Source organism: Clupea harengus, chromosome 12 (assembly GCF_900700415.2).
Source record: "Clupea harengus chromosome 12, Ch_v2.0.2, whole genome shotgun sequence".
Lineage (NCBI taxonomy): Eukaryota > Metazoa > Chordata > Actinopteri > Clupeiformes > Clupeidae > Clupea > Clupea harengus.
This window is the reverse complement of record NC_045163.1, coordinates 8,379,392-8,393,479: the sequence shown is the minus strand read 5'-3', so window position 1 is coordinate 8,393,479 and position 14,088 is coordinate 8,379,392. Positions and strand designations below refer to the sequence as shown.

Sequence of the window (14,088 nt, the reverse complement as noted above, 5' to 3'; positions counted from 1 at the left end):
TTTGACAAGTTTACAGGAGTGTTTTCTTGAAAGGTGCACCAAATAAGGAGACATGCATGATTTTTAAAGTTAGCGGATTGGGGGTTGAGTCGAGTTCGGGTGGTTGTTTAAACACATATTTGTGTGGGTCGGGTGGGTGTGGGTATTTAAAATAAAAACAATCACTAACTCTCATTCTCTCTGAGGTGATTTCCTAAACCATTTCATCACCAGAGCAAAAATATGTTAACTGTACATGGTTTTGAGAAATATGCAATTAAATTACTCAACCGAAAGAACGTTCAAACCCCATATTACAAATCTGATGTCTGTGCTCAGTGTGGAACAACATATCCCATACTGCACATCATGTATTCAGATGACGATGGTACCTATGACCATTCATGTATTCAGATGATCATGCTAGCTATGACCATTCATGTATTCAGATGATCATGCTAGCTATGACCATTCATGTATTCAGATGAACATGTTACCTGTGACCACATTCATGTATTCAGATGATCATGCTAGCTATGACCATTCAGGTATTCAGTCAACTATGCTAGCTGTGACCATTCAGGTATTCAATCAATTATGTTAGCTGTGACCATTCAGGTATTCAGTCAACTATGTTAGCTGTGACCATTCAGGTATTCAGTCAATTATGTTAGCTGTGACCACATTCATGTATTCAGATGATCATGCTAGCTATGACCATTCAGGTATTCAGTCAACTATGCTAGCTGTTGCCATTCAGGTATTCAGTCAATTGTGTTAGCTGTGACCATTCAGGTATTCAGTCAACTATGCTAGCTGTGACCATTCAGGTATTCAGATGATCATGCTAGCTGTGACCATTCCCACTGAAGCAGTGCTGAATCTGACTACAGCACATGCATACAGTAGAACCAGACTGGAGAACTCTTTTTCCTCTTCTCTCTCTCTCTCTCTCTCTCTCTCTCTCTCTCTCCCTCCCTCACGCCATCCTTCCCACCTTCCTGCCTCCCCTTTCTCTACTCCTCCTTCCACCAAATCTCTCTCTTTCCTCTATTTCTCTCACTCTCTTTGTTTTCTCCTATCTCCCTCACTCTCCATCTCTTCTCCCAGTTCTGATACTCCCTCGCATTCTCTCTCTCTCTCTGTCTCTCTCTCTCTCCCCTTTTCTGTCTCTCTCTCTCCCTTTCTCTCTTTCTCTCTGTCTCTCTCTCCCCCCTCTCTCTCTCTCTCTCTCTCTCTCCTTTTCTCTCCCTCCCTCCCTCCATCAGTTAAAGCACATGTGCTATGTGGCGCTGCATACCACTCCTCTGGCAGACAGAGAGATTAGGGCCGGATGAGGATGAGGTGTCATCGTCGTGGGGCTGCCACTGTACCCGTTCTTTAATGTGCCCGTCACCTGTCATGCCACTAATGAAGTTTCTATTTTAAGCCTATGGGTGCTGGGGGGAGGTGGGCCCTAGGTGGGCGTCATGCTCACGCTAGTCTGTACAAGCCAGTTCTCAGATCAGAAAAAAGAACAGGCAGTTACAGCGCCCCACTGCACAAGTTTGTGTGTGTGCGTATGTGGGTGTATGTGTGCGTGTGTATGTATCTCTGTGTGTGTGTTTTGTTTTTTGTTTGTCTGTGTGAGTATGTACGTGTGTGTGTGTGATTTTTAATACAGTGAATATCACCTACAGTCAAGAACAGGTGTTCCTCACAGTCACCCTCTGGATGGCCAAGCACACAGTGCATAACAGTCAGTCGCCCAAAACGTTTGTGACATCAGCAATTCCAAGCGAAATCATCATTATGTTCCCTGAATGTCAATGCATTCAGCAGGTTTAATCCGGACCTCTCTGACGGCAGCATTTACAGTGCTGCATTTGGGTCAAGAGGCATGGCTTTTAATTTCTCCACCTATAGCGCGTGTGGCCCGGGGGCTCGGCTGCCGTCTAAATGAGAAACTGGATCTTGGCCATTGGAGTGGATTTTAAATAGATCTCTCGGAAATAAAGGGTTGCTGCATCATCATACATTTGCATATTGAGCCTGGGTGCAAATCAGCTGAAAGTGATTCTTCGGGGAGATGACCTTGGAGACCCACACACAGGCACATTCTCCGACATCATCGCTCCAGTCTTTGTCACAGGAAAAACATCCAGTCGTAAAATTGCATTTTTCCCACTAGTTTTTTTCCCATTAGAATGCTCCGCTGGGTCTCTTATTTTCATCCCTAAATGATTCCCACCTCGCAGGAAAAGTACCTAGCAACGTGCAGCTAAAAAAAGGCACATCCACGTCTTCCATCCTGAATTGATACCTCCCGGCAGGAAACTGCGGTGGTCGCAGTATGAGACGAGACGCTCCTAGTATGTGTCCCTCAGCTCCTTTTGTCTGTGATGTGTACATTATCCCCGGACACATTAGGAAGCGGGAATGAGTCTCTCACAATAATCTACAGTAATTGCATTCCTTCAATGGATCAGGGAGCGACAGACAGAGGGGGGGGAAGGAGATAGACAGAAAGAGACAAAAAGAAGGAGAATGAGAAACACAGAGAGCCAAAGAGAGAGAGAGAGAGAGAGAGAGAGAGAGAGCCCAGTCTGAACGGCATATGTCAATTTGGAAAATGGCCCACACACACACGTTTTTGCTTATGTGCATAAAAATCACTAGGTCAACTGGTGTCCTGCCGTAGGCCTGATTAATTCAATCTGTAACCTTTTGTACACCCCAAAAAAAATCTGCTCCCTTGTGTGTGAACACACACTGGCAAAGAAGGGCTAACATAGACAAACACACACACACACACACACACACACACACACACACAAACACACACTCACACACAAACACACACTCTCTCACACACACACAAACACGCACTCTCTCTCTCTCCCCTCCCTTTCTGCCCCATTCTCTCAGGGTCACACTGTTGTCTAATGGTGCCTGTGTGGCATCCCTGTGTGTGTGTGTGTGTGTGTGTGTGTGTGTGTGTGTGTGTGTGTGTGTGTGTGTGTGTGTGTGTGTGTGTGGTTGTGTGTGTGTGTGTGTGTGTGTGTGTGCGTGTGTGTGTGTGTGTGAGGCATCCTCTGGTGTGATTTCTCCCCTTGGTTAGACTCCATTTAAGCCATGGCGCTCTCTGCTAATGAGCTCCATTATGACTGTGGGCTCCTAAATCACAGACTGGGCCACTGCAGAGCCCGTGCTGATAACTCCTACCCAAGCAACTTCTCTCTCTCTCTCTCCCTCTCTCTCTCTCTCCCTTTCCCTGTTTCTCTTTTTTGTCTCTCTCTATCCTTATCTCTTTCTCCTCTCTCTTACTCACTCTCTCTCTCTCCTCATTGCTATTTATCCCACTATCTTTCTTTCGCACTACCCCTTGCTCTCTCTTCTGTCTTTTCTGTTCATTCCCTTTCTGTATCCCTCTCCCTCTCTCTCTCATCCCTTTTCAAATTCAAATAAGACTTATTCAACAATCTTAACCCCCTTTCTCTCTTTTTCTCTGTTTGACTGTTCCCCCCCTGTACTCTCTCCACTCCCTTTCCCTCTCTCTCCCTCCACTATAGCTTCGAGACTAGTACAGTGTTTGCTTTTCTTTAGTCACTCTGTTGACTTTTCTCCCCATGCTCTCCTCCGTACACCCATAGGCTGACAAATTTCCTTCTGAGGAAGGGCTAAAGGTTGGGGGCTGGGGGGGTTGATAGCGATGGCATCAGATTTCATGGGCAGGACGACTCATCAGATCAGGAAGATAAACTCCCTTCATGGCGTCTTTAAAAAATAACGAGTGGCGGCTAGCTCTGGGCTCCGCGGTGGAAATGTCTTCATCCTGATGAACACGGCGAGGTTGCGAAAAACCCTCTTAGGCAGTGGCAAAGCTGCAGGAGATTTGGGGAAAGGATGAGGGCTTGATAAATATAGCAAGGATGGAGGAAAGAGAGAGCCGTGCACACTCAGGCCAGGACTGTATACTCTCCCTCTCTCTCTGTGTGCTCATCAGTCTGTATGTGGCCGGTGGTGGGAGAGGGGAGAGGAGAGGGGTCTAGGGCACATCGCTTCCCCCAGCAGGGGAGATGGAGAGAGTATCAGGATAGAGTTCCGTCGCCAGAGATTAAGGTCTATTTCCAGCCGTGCTCTTTTGGACTGTGTGAAACAGACAGAAAGTCTGTCTGTCTGTCTGTCTGTCTGTCTGTCTGTCTGTCTGTCTGTCTGTCTGTCTGTCTGTCTGTCTGTCTGTCTGTCTTTCCGTCTGTCTGTCTGTCTGTCTGTCTGTCTGTCTGTCTGTCTGTCTGTCTGTCTGTCTGTCTGTCTGTCTGTGTGTGTGTGTGTGTGTGTGTGTGTGTGTGTGTGTGTGTGTGTGTGTGTGTGTGTGTGTGTGTGTGTGTGTGTGTGAGAGAGAGCATATTTACTCTGCACTTTCTTATATTTATCTTTTGTTTCATGCAGCTCCGAATCCCACTCTAAGTTCACATAAAAAAGGAAGTGAATTTGCTGTGCCAATATTAGATTGCGGATGTTTCCGCAATATCCGCTGACGGGACGTGCCTTAATTTCGCGATTCCGCTCGTATTGATGTCTCTGCGCCCATGCTTCGCTCTGAAGGCAGCCTCCCTAACTGAAGTCAGGCTCACATCCATATTAAATCAATATTGGAAGTGCACAGCCTGCGTTCCCTGTGTATATAGATCCAGAGAGTGCGTCAGAGTCTGCCGCTGTTTCCAGCACGCACAGCGATCGCTGTCTGTCTGTTACGTGCCTCCAGGGTGGAACACATTGCTTTTACCTCCTCTTTATAAAAGGGGTGGAGAGGGGTATTTTGGGGTGTGGAGGGACCTTTGGGGTGTTCGCTTTGGATTATTGCATTTCTGACAAAACCTGTGAGCAACACAATTATAGCTTTCAGTTTTTGGTGGGAACGAGGGCGGCTGCCCTACATAGCGTTTGTGTGTTTGAATTTTTATTTGTCTGTTTGAGCTTGTTTACCACTTCTCTTCCTGGGGAATTGCAATGCAAATGTCTCCACGTTCCACCCAGGCTAATTATCCCAAATAGGAGAAAAACGCTGGAGCGGATTCGGCCCTGACCTGGCACAGAGATGCGGCATCCGGCGCCGATCCGGCCCCGACCCGGCCCTGCATCTGCTGCTCTCTGAAACCCCCTTCATTTCCCCCTCCTTGTCATCCCTTCTCTTTTAAGTGTGTCTCTGAGAGATGTCTTTAAAACAAAAATGGGAATGTGTCTGCGTGTCTCTTATCACTACTCTCAAGAGCATATTGTTCTTCCTGCTTTTAATTACAATTACAGAAACATGTTACATTTCACTGTGCCACTTCATAATAGGAATCCAAATAGATGAGATAGGGAGATATACTGCTGTTCTCATCCACTCAAAAAGAACTGTTTGTCTCTGTTTAGAGAGCCAGGCTATAAGATATGCAGAACATTATGCCCGTGTGAAACTCAGTAAATTATTAATCAGCTGCAGTGGGGGAAACAATTCCTGGCATTAAGTGGGCATTATCTTTGAAGTCTGCAGCCCTAGGACACACAAACATGCAGGCACAGATACAGGGCTGTGCTCACACACACACACACACACACACACACACACACACACACACACACACACACACACATTTCCCTACACAAACTCATACACATAAGCAAATACACACAAAGAAACTCAAACATGTGTGAAAAAATATACAACACACGCATGCACACTTTCTACAAACTATTATCACTATAATAAACCATAATCACAAACATCCCCCCCAGATGCCGTGTGTGTGTGTGTGTGTGTTTGTGTGTGTGTATGTGTTCCTCCTGCTGCAGCCCTACTCCAGTCATCTCTCTCCTGGGTGGAGAGGTCTGTCAGGATGCTCCTCCATAACTCCAGACAATGTGGCTATACTTAACCTGCGCCAATGTGCTGCGTGAGCGCCTCGCCTGCCCTCCCCTCCCCTCGCCACACACTTTCCATCCCCAACCTCTGAGTCAGCAGCCAGTGTCAGTTCTACTTAATTTTGTCATGCTTGACTTCCTGCTACCACTGGCCCTGTCTGCCAGCGGCCCTTCACCCACCTGTCACTTACCACCACAAAAAGCCACGCAGACGGAGCCAGGAGGGAAGGGGAAGGGGGCAGGTGGGGGTGAGAGGGTATGTCGGGGAGGGTGGGGGCAGTGGGTTTGGGGTGGAGGCCGAGGAAGATGAAGATGAGGTCCACAACCGCAACCGCAGACAGAGCCAGGAGGGAAGATGAAGATGAGGTCCACAACCGCGGACGGAGCCAGGAGGGGTAGGGGAGGGAGGTGGAGGGAGAGAGGGTATGCAGGAGGTATGAGCTGGAGGCAAAGGAGGATGAAGATGAGCTCTACCTTTATGGCATTGGTCTGAGTGTCCTTCTTAATCATACATACTCAAGGGGATATGGAGGAGAGGCCAAGAGAGGACTGGATTGGCGGTGTTGAGATGAAGATGGAGGAGAAAGTAGTCTACCTTGATGATATTGGTGGAGATCTGAATCTCCTGGATTTTCTTTCTTCTGGTATGACGAAAAGTCAAGGAAGACAGAGGGGAGGTGGGGGGGGGGGGGGGGGGGGGGGGGGGGGTGGTGGGATGAAGATTGAGAGGAGGGGTAAATGAGCAGGGGATGGAGGGAAGAGGGAGAGGGGTGTAGTAGGGGTGGGAGGAGGAGTCCTACCTTGATGGCATTGGTGGAGATCTGGATCTCGTGGAGTTTCCTCATGGTGCCGTCTCGGTCGATGAAGTAGGAGGAGGCCAGCTGGTGCAGAGCCTCCACGCTCTGGGTGCCGTTCACCATCTTCCTGTCCAGCTTGGTCTTCGCCATGTACATTGTGAGAGCCTCCTCGCCTGAGAGAGAGAGAGAGAGAGAGAGAGAGATAAAGAAGGACAGAGAGAGAAAGAGAGTAAGGGAGAGACAGAAAAAAGAGAGAAGTTAAGAGAGGGAGAGAGAGAGAGAGAAAGAAAGAAAGAGAAACCAAATATTCTTTTTATTTGGTTACACAAACCCAAATATTCAGTAGTCAGTAGTCTTGTATGCTGCATTTAATTAGTCTAAAAACCTGGGATTATTCCTGAGGTCATTCTTACTTTTTGATTATTCTACGTTACTTCTTTGATATAATCCAAATACATCTTGTTCTGGTTCAGTTTCTCTCATTGCACTGTAGTTGAGGCTGTAAATGTTAGAGGTGATGGAAAATGAAGTGAAAAAATGCCCTGATTGATTTACTGAGGTGAAAGTGACCTTTTTATAAACGACCCTGCCTCAGGGAATAAGAGAACATGGCAGCGGATCATAGTCAACCTTTCCGGGGAAAAAAATAGAAAGGCCAGAAACAATGAATATGCTTTAAGAAAACAATTGCCCGTCAAGTGTGTTTGGCTTGAAAGCTTTTCTTGTTTATTTTTTTCCTATCTTTTTTTTTTCTCTCTCTCTCTCCCTCCCTTCCCCCTTGTGGACCTGGGCATCTAAAGGGCATGCCATGTTGTCTGGAAATCTTTCAGAAACGTGTCACACGCGCTTAGGACCCTCGCTATCTGACCCTCGCCACGATGCCCACGGCCACACAACGTGATTGGTCACTTAACGTGAGGCCGTCGTGACCTGCAGCAGCAGTCATGGCTGATGTCTCACGGCTGGATGGGTCTGCTGTAAGAGGAGTGGAGAGGGGAGGACAGGAAACCCCCCCCCGCCCCTCTCTCTCCCTCCCCCTCTCCCTCTGGCAACAAAAGGGTTACCCTGGCACCCTTGACCCCCATATGCAACTGGGCAAGGATAATGATACTCCATTAACCCACTAGCATTGTTTTTTCACCCTTATCTCTTCCGCGTGAGGGCTCACAGAGGCAGCTACGAGGGCCTTTTGTTTTGTGTTGTTTCTTCTTATTATTAAACACAGGCCTGGAAGCATCTGATGCTATCTGTGGCTGGAGTTTATATATCCACGTTTGGTCTTGATTTACGGTGGTTCTAAATGCTATCGATTTCGGATTCAGTTATGTGGTCACACTGCTCATTGACCAGCGCGAGGTCAAGACGTGTGCTCTCTTCACTAGCATGACAAATGACATCATCTGCCCATCAATGCCAAGCCGGGCCTCTCTTCACAACCCTTCTATTGGATCTAATGTGCCATTAAGCGGCCACAGGTTTTCAGCTTGGCCTTCCTTATGTACATGCCAATATCCACTACAGCCAGGCTTCATTAAAAGGCTATTCAAAAGGCCGGAACAATGCTCCACTCCACAGACAGACTCTTCTTTGCCCTCATTCTGTATCCCTTCAGTGGAAACTGCCTCTGCCCAGCGTCACATCCATTAAGCTTTTATTCCTCATACACCAGCATTCACACCATCCTTTCTATGCATGCTTCTCCATTCATCTTAAAAATATCCTCTTTCAACGTCAACAGGACCCAAGAAATATATGCATGTTTCTATTAAGGCCTACATTGGAGACTCGTAATGACTGTATTTACAATGTGCTTAAAAACAGTCATCGGATTATGCAGTGCTTGCAGTGGTGAAGTAAGGTACAGGCCAATCATAAATCCGCTAGACTGAATAACACAGAACTGTTATAAACACAAGCTTTCAGCAGGGGCAGGGGCAGGTGCATCCCACAGCAGAGAGCCTTTCAAACAAACCACCTCAGGCATACACAGGCCCATGGATCATATATAGTAGCATGTTTTGCATAATATGTACCGAATGGCTTCGGCATGTGGGAGTGGGTAATGCACGGATTTGTTTAAAATATTCTATATGCACCAGTCCATTATTTAGAGTATCTGTTTTGCATCATCTGCATGTAATAACCTTGGTTTTGCTCTGTCTCTACCGGGTAGGTATGCTGATTGAATTATGTTCTATAATTTATGTACCAGTACATTATTTAGAGTAGTACATTTGGCACGGTATGTGTCCAGGCTAACCTCTGATCTGGCGATTCCTCTGTCATTACTCCAGATCTACGCCATTTCAGGACCAGCTCTGTGCCGTACGCAGCAGCTACCTGGGCCCCGAAAAACCGCAGCATCCTGCTGCAGTTGTAACCCGAAGGTCTGTTGATTGAAATATGTTTAACCGTACAGGAACCTGATGTTCCAGGGCAGCACCAACTACGCTATTCCTCTAAGTGACATTACAGTTTTAATAAAGGACGTCTGTGTTTAAAAGTCAGTGTACTCTCACTGGACGTGCCACAGTCTGTAAAATAAACCTGCCACCCTCCCCTGTGAAATATGGCTCTCCAACTGCTATCAGCATATGCATCGCTGGCATACAGAAGCCTGCAGTCGTCAGCCAATTAGGCAAATGGAATATTTTAATATGTATTAAACACAGAGATGTCAGGATGCTGCTCAAGGCGGAGGGGTTTGCAGCACCAGGTTACGTCTCAGCATCAGCAGTGGCTACTGCCTTTGTTTGATACGAGGCGCACATTTGCAAGCCACACACACACACACACTACATCCACTACATACAAACATACTGGTGCACACACTCGCATGCGTATGCACACAAACAATCATACTGGTGCACACACTCGCATGCGTATGCACACAAACAATCATGATGGTGCACACACTTGCATGCGTATGCACACAAACAATCATGATGGTGCACACACTCGCATGCGTATGCACACAAACAATCCAAACATTCCATGCACGTTCCAAAACAAACTGCTCCCTTGTGCGTGAACCCACACTGACAAAGAAGGGCTCAAACACACACAGACACACACAGACACACAGACACACACACGCACGCACACGCGCACGCACACGCGCACGCACACGCGCACGCACACGCACACGCACACGCACACGCACACACACACACACACCCACACCCACACACACACATACACAGGCACACTTTTGGGGGGTTATATACAAGTCACAGAGGGTAAGCTGAGACCCCAGTGGTTAAGTTGCTCTGTGGGGGGATGGGTTTGGGAGAAGAAGAAGAAGAATAGACCATCCGGCTAAGAGCGCATCCTCTTTTCTCCTTACCCAGTGCTTAAAGTCTAATAGCTGTGGGCAAGCTTTCAGTGATCTCCCACTCTCTGCCTTTATCAGCCCACATAATGGTACACTTTAATGTGCAAGAGCCAGATTGCCACCGGAGTCTTCAGGGACATAATGCTCTGGTGTGCCCTTGAGGTTAAACCCGATCTGGTCTCACGTCACAGGATAGGGAAATGGAAAGATAAAAAAGCGATCAGAAACAGGCAGTACGAGAGAAAAGAGAGAGGGGGAGGGAGAAAGTGAGTGAAAGAAAGACAGAAGAGAGAGGGGGATAGAGAGAGAGAGTGCATGAGTGAAAGAGAGGGAGTGAGAGAGAGAGAGAGAGAGAGAGAGAGAGAGAGAGAGAGAGATAGATGGATAGGGAGGAGGAATTAAAAAGGGGTTTAAAATGACCCAAAAACCACACCATGGACCTTGGGTTCCAGGAACCTGTCACAAAGTTCTAATACGATGCTTACTTCCATGTTCACAAGAGCCTTTAATCCACCTTCGCGTGAACTGACTTTTATTACACATGAGCACCTTGAGCATCATCTTTCAGTGTGCGTATTACATTTCCCAGTGCCATAATTAGTTCATTCATTTGAACCGCCTGACAAGCCCTGCATATGATATAGCAACTGGAGCCATTCACCTCTGCATCATCTCTGCGGCCTCTCACCAAAAACCAAATCTGCCTGGTTGGAGTTATTGAGTCTGACAGCTCTATGTCAGTGAGGCGGCGTGACGAGACGCTCTCATTGCTCGATCCCCTATTTAGAACTACGTCCGTAGAATACATTTGCACTTCAAGCTTGATTATCCACAGCATGCGAGTGGATCTTTACCCAGTGATAGAGAGAATCCAATGCATGTAGCATCACTTAGGAGAAAAAAAGGCCACTACTGGCTGCTAAGCTTTATGCCCAAAAGCCAAATAAAATAACATATTTATACTCCATGTTGACTACTATATTTCTAAGAGGATTAAAATGAGATTCATGGGGTAACTTAAATTGGGCATCCATCTCTTCTTTGGGCAGGGGCATATAGAGGCTGTGTATTTGAGCCTTGCTCTGGGATATCTGTCGCTAGAGAAGTGGTCTGGCTCCTTCTGCAATCGTGGCTGAGAAAAGCTCACCCCCAGCAGCCTCCAGCGAGTTCTGGCTGTGTGAAATTAATCTTGTGATGTCTGTTTGTTAGAGTGTGCTGGGGATGACTGAAGAGCATTACCACTACAGCTGGACAAGACAAACTCACCTCCCAGACTTGGCTCCTTGCCCCCGTCTAACCCTGCCCCTAACCTTAACTCCCCTCCCACCTGCCCATCTGGCCCCCTGATCCCAAGCTTCGACCTACTAAGCTCTGTCCAACTTAGCTCTGTTTATTGCTTGTCTGAGCTCCACTCTAGTGTGGTTGATGCCTCGAGAAGAGGAGACAAATTCACCTCCCAGTACCCATCCCTTACCCTAACTCTAATCCTAACACCCCCCACCCCCCCGCCCCCCATATAAAATGCACATCTCCTGTTGATTGGTTTCCTGATTGTAGTAAACAGACTCACCTCCTAGCCTTACCCCCCCCCCCCATGTGAAGTGTACTGTCTGTCCTGTTGTTTGTCTGCCTGTGCCCCAGTGTGCCGTAGATAGACTCACCTCCCAGTGTGGCTGAGATGAGGATGTGCGTGCCATACTTCTTGATGATGGTGTCGATGAACTGCTGGGTGGAGGGCCGGCGACCGAGCAGACGCACACTCCGCGAGAACTCGGGCATGAGAGGCAGGGGGTTGCGCATCAGGTCCTGCCTCTCGATGGCTGTGTTCCTCACCTTCCAACGCGCAAACTCCCTGAGACGGGGGGACAAAATGAGAGAGATGGTGAGTGGTGGAGCTCATCAAGGAAGAGAAGAGGAGAGGAGAGGAGAGGAGAGTAGAGATGAGGAAGTAAATAGAAGACAGGAGAAAAAAGGAGAAAAGAAGAAGAGAACAGAGAAGAGAAGAGAAGAGAAGAGAAAATAAAGAGAAGAGAAGAGAGTAGAAAAAAGGAGAAAAGAAGAAGTGCAAAGAGAAGAGACGAGAAGCTAGAAGAGGACAGATGAGAACAGAAGAGAAGAGAGCAGAAGTGAAAATAACAGGAGGGAGAAGTGGCATTCCAGTGTTTTTGCCCTCAGGTGAGAGGGAAGGAAGGAAATCTGAAGCTGAATCTACAAACCAAATGAAGGCATCCACAATGTTATCTAATCAGCGCAATTGCCAGCTGTAGCTGACGGCAAGAGCTGTATGTACTGATGGTGTCTGCATTAAGTATGTATATGTTTGTGTGCACATGTGTCTGAGTGTGTGTGTGTGTGTGTGTGTGTGTGTGTGTGTGTGTGTGTGTGTGTGTGTTTGTCAGTGTGTGTGTTTGTGTGTATAAGAGGGAGAGAGAGAGAGAGAGATTGTGTGTGTGTGTGTGTGTGTGTCTATGCAAGATACAGACAAAGAGAAAGCAGTACTGCGAGACAGAGATGTGCATCTGACTGATATTGTGCCAGTGGCCATATTTGTGCCCACTAATCTGCCAGTTGGCATAGATTACATCACATTTGTATTTGAATCATCATTCTGAACAATCCTTCTCTATAATGGAGTGACTGCTGGAACCCAATGGAGATATAACAAAAAATGTATTTGCTGTGTTCTATGTGAAAAGTGATTACCCACTCTATCATATAAAGCCTCCTGATGCCGCAAGAATAGACTCTGTATTCGCGGAAAGAAGCCAGTGAAATGAGCAGAGTAGAGGCAAATGGAGAGTAAAGCCAACATGGCATCCAATCAGGGCCGAGGAGCTGTCCATTCAGCACCCCCCACACACATATATACACACACGCACACACACCAAACTGAAGTGAGCAGTACCACGGATAGATTCACACAGGCACCTGTCACCACTTCAGTCTCGGCGCACCTGCAGGGGCTAAGCTAATCAGCGCGGCTGTTTGGAGGAGTCCGAGACGCAGAGACGTGCGAGACAGAGACGCTCCTCCCGAGCCTGCAGTGACCACAGCGTGTGTCTGTTCCAAGTCAGGCCCCGACGACCTTCTGTTCCCCTCGCCACACCACCAGAGATCCACAGATTAACGACACAGAGAAACACGGTAACTGCCAAATCTCTGATAATGGAAATAAAAAACGTGTCTGTTTGAGCTTAAGCTGCATTCATTCCCTTCGGGGGGCTTGAGAGAGAGACTGTGTGAGGAATGTTTATGTATGTTTATTTATAAAGTCTTGGGTCTTTAAGCCATAGTGCACTGCACTGATATCCTTCAGCAGAATACACAGCACTCCGTGTTAGTCACGGAAGGTTGATTTCATTTTTCAAACCGCTAACGTCACCTCAGCCCCTTACAATGCAAATCAGGAAGCTACACGCACAGTTCTCTGTCATCCGAAGGTAGTTTTTTTTTCTCTCTTTTTCTCCCTTCTTTTCCTATGCGGGCCCAGTAGTCTCCCGCCTGGGCGCTCACAATGCAAGGTTTCTCGCTTCACTTGGGCATACTGTCTCCTGCGCAGTCAGACTTCGCAACCACACCCCCCCCCCCCCCCCCCCCTCCCCGCGAGGAGGCACGTGCGCGAGCACTCCGCCAGGCCTCAGCAGGATGCCTTCAGTGGTCAGAAGCATTTGAAATCCTAATATCCCGGGGAGAGTAATTCTTTGATTTGTATTCATTGTCTGAAATAATCCTCTGAGCAGAGCAGTTGTCCCTTTAATTTCAGCTGAGACGCGCCTCAGGATCACCAGGGACACACAAAGCTGTTTAGCAGGAGGGACTTGCAAAACAATTGTTAAAATTGGAAGGCCAGGGGTTGGTGCAATAATGGAAATGTCACTTGGCAGCTTGGAGCAGTGGGTATCTACATACAATTAAGCCTACCTGCACGGGGCCGGCACTTACTGTGTGCTGGGTGCCAGAACAATTTGGATTTTGACACCTTCTTAAGGGAGGCAGGTCTGTAAATCAGCCTCAACAGGTTTTTGTCCTCTGGCAACATAAGAAGATTTCTGGGTACTGCATACCTTTGGAAAATGCTGGCTAATGTTA

At 47.5% G+C, this 14,088-nt stretch overlaps 1 protein-coding gene across 2 annotated transcripts in view; it reads right to left on the bottom strand.

Annotated features, from left to right (window-relative positions):
• Positions 1-14,088, bottom strand: part of brinp1 (bone morphogenetic protein/retinoic acid inducible neural-specific 1) — an 86,269-nt gene that overhangs the window by 29,565 nt on the left and 42,616 nt on the right. For both annotated transcript variants that reach the window (XM_031577223.2, XM_012814730.3), the window contains exons 3-4: positions 11,661-11,851; positions 6,669-6,838 (exon numbers count right to left, since the gene is read on the bottom strand). In XM_031577223.2, the coding sequence (XP_031433083.1) occupies positions 6,669-6,838; positions 11,661-11,851 (361 nt within the window). The remainder of the gene's footprint in view (positions 1-6,668; positions 6,839-11,660; positions 11,852-14,088) is intronic.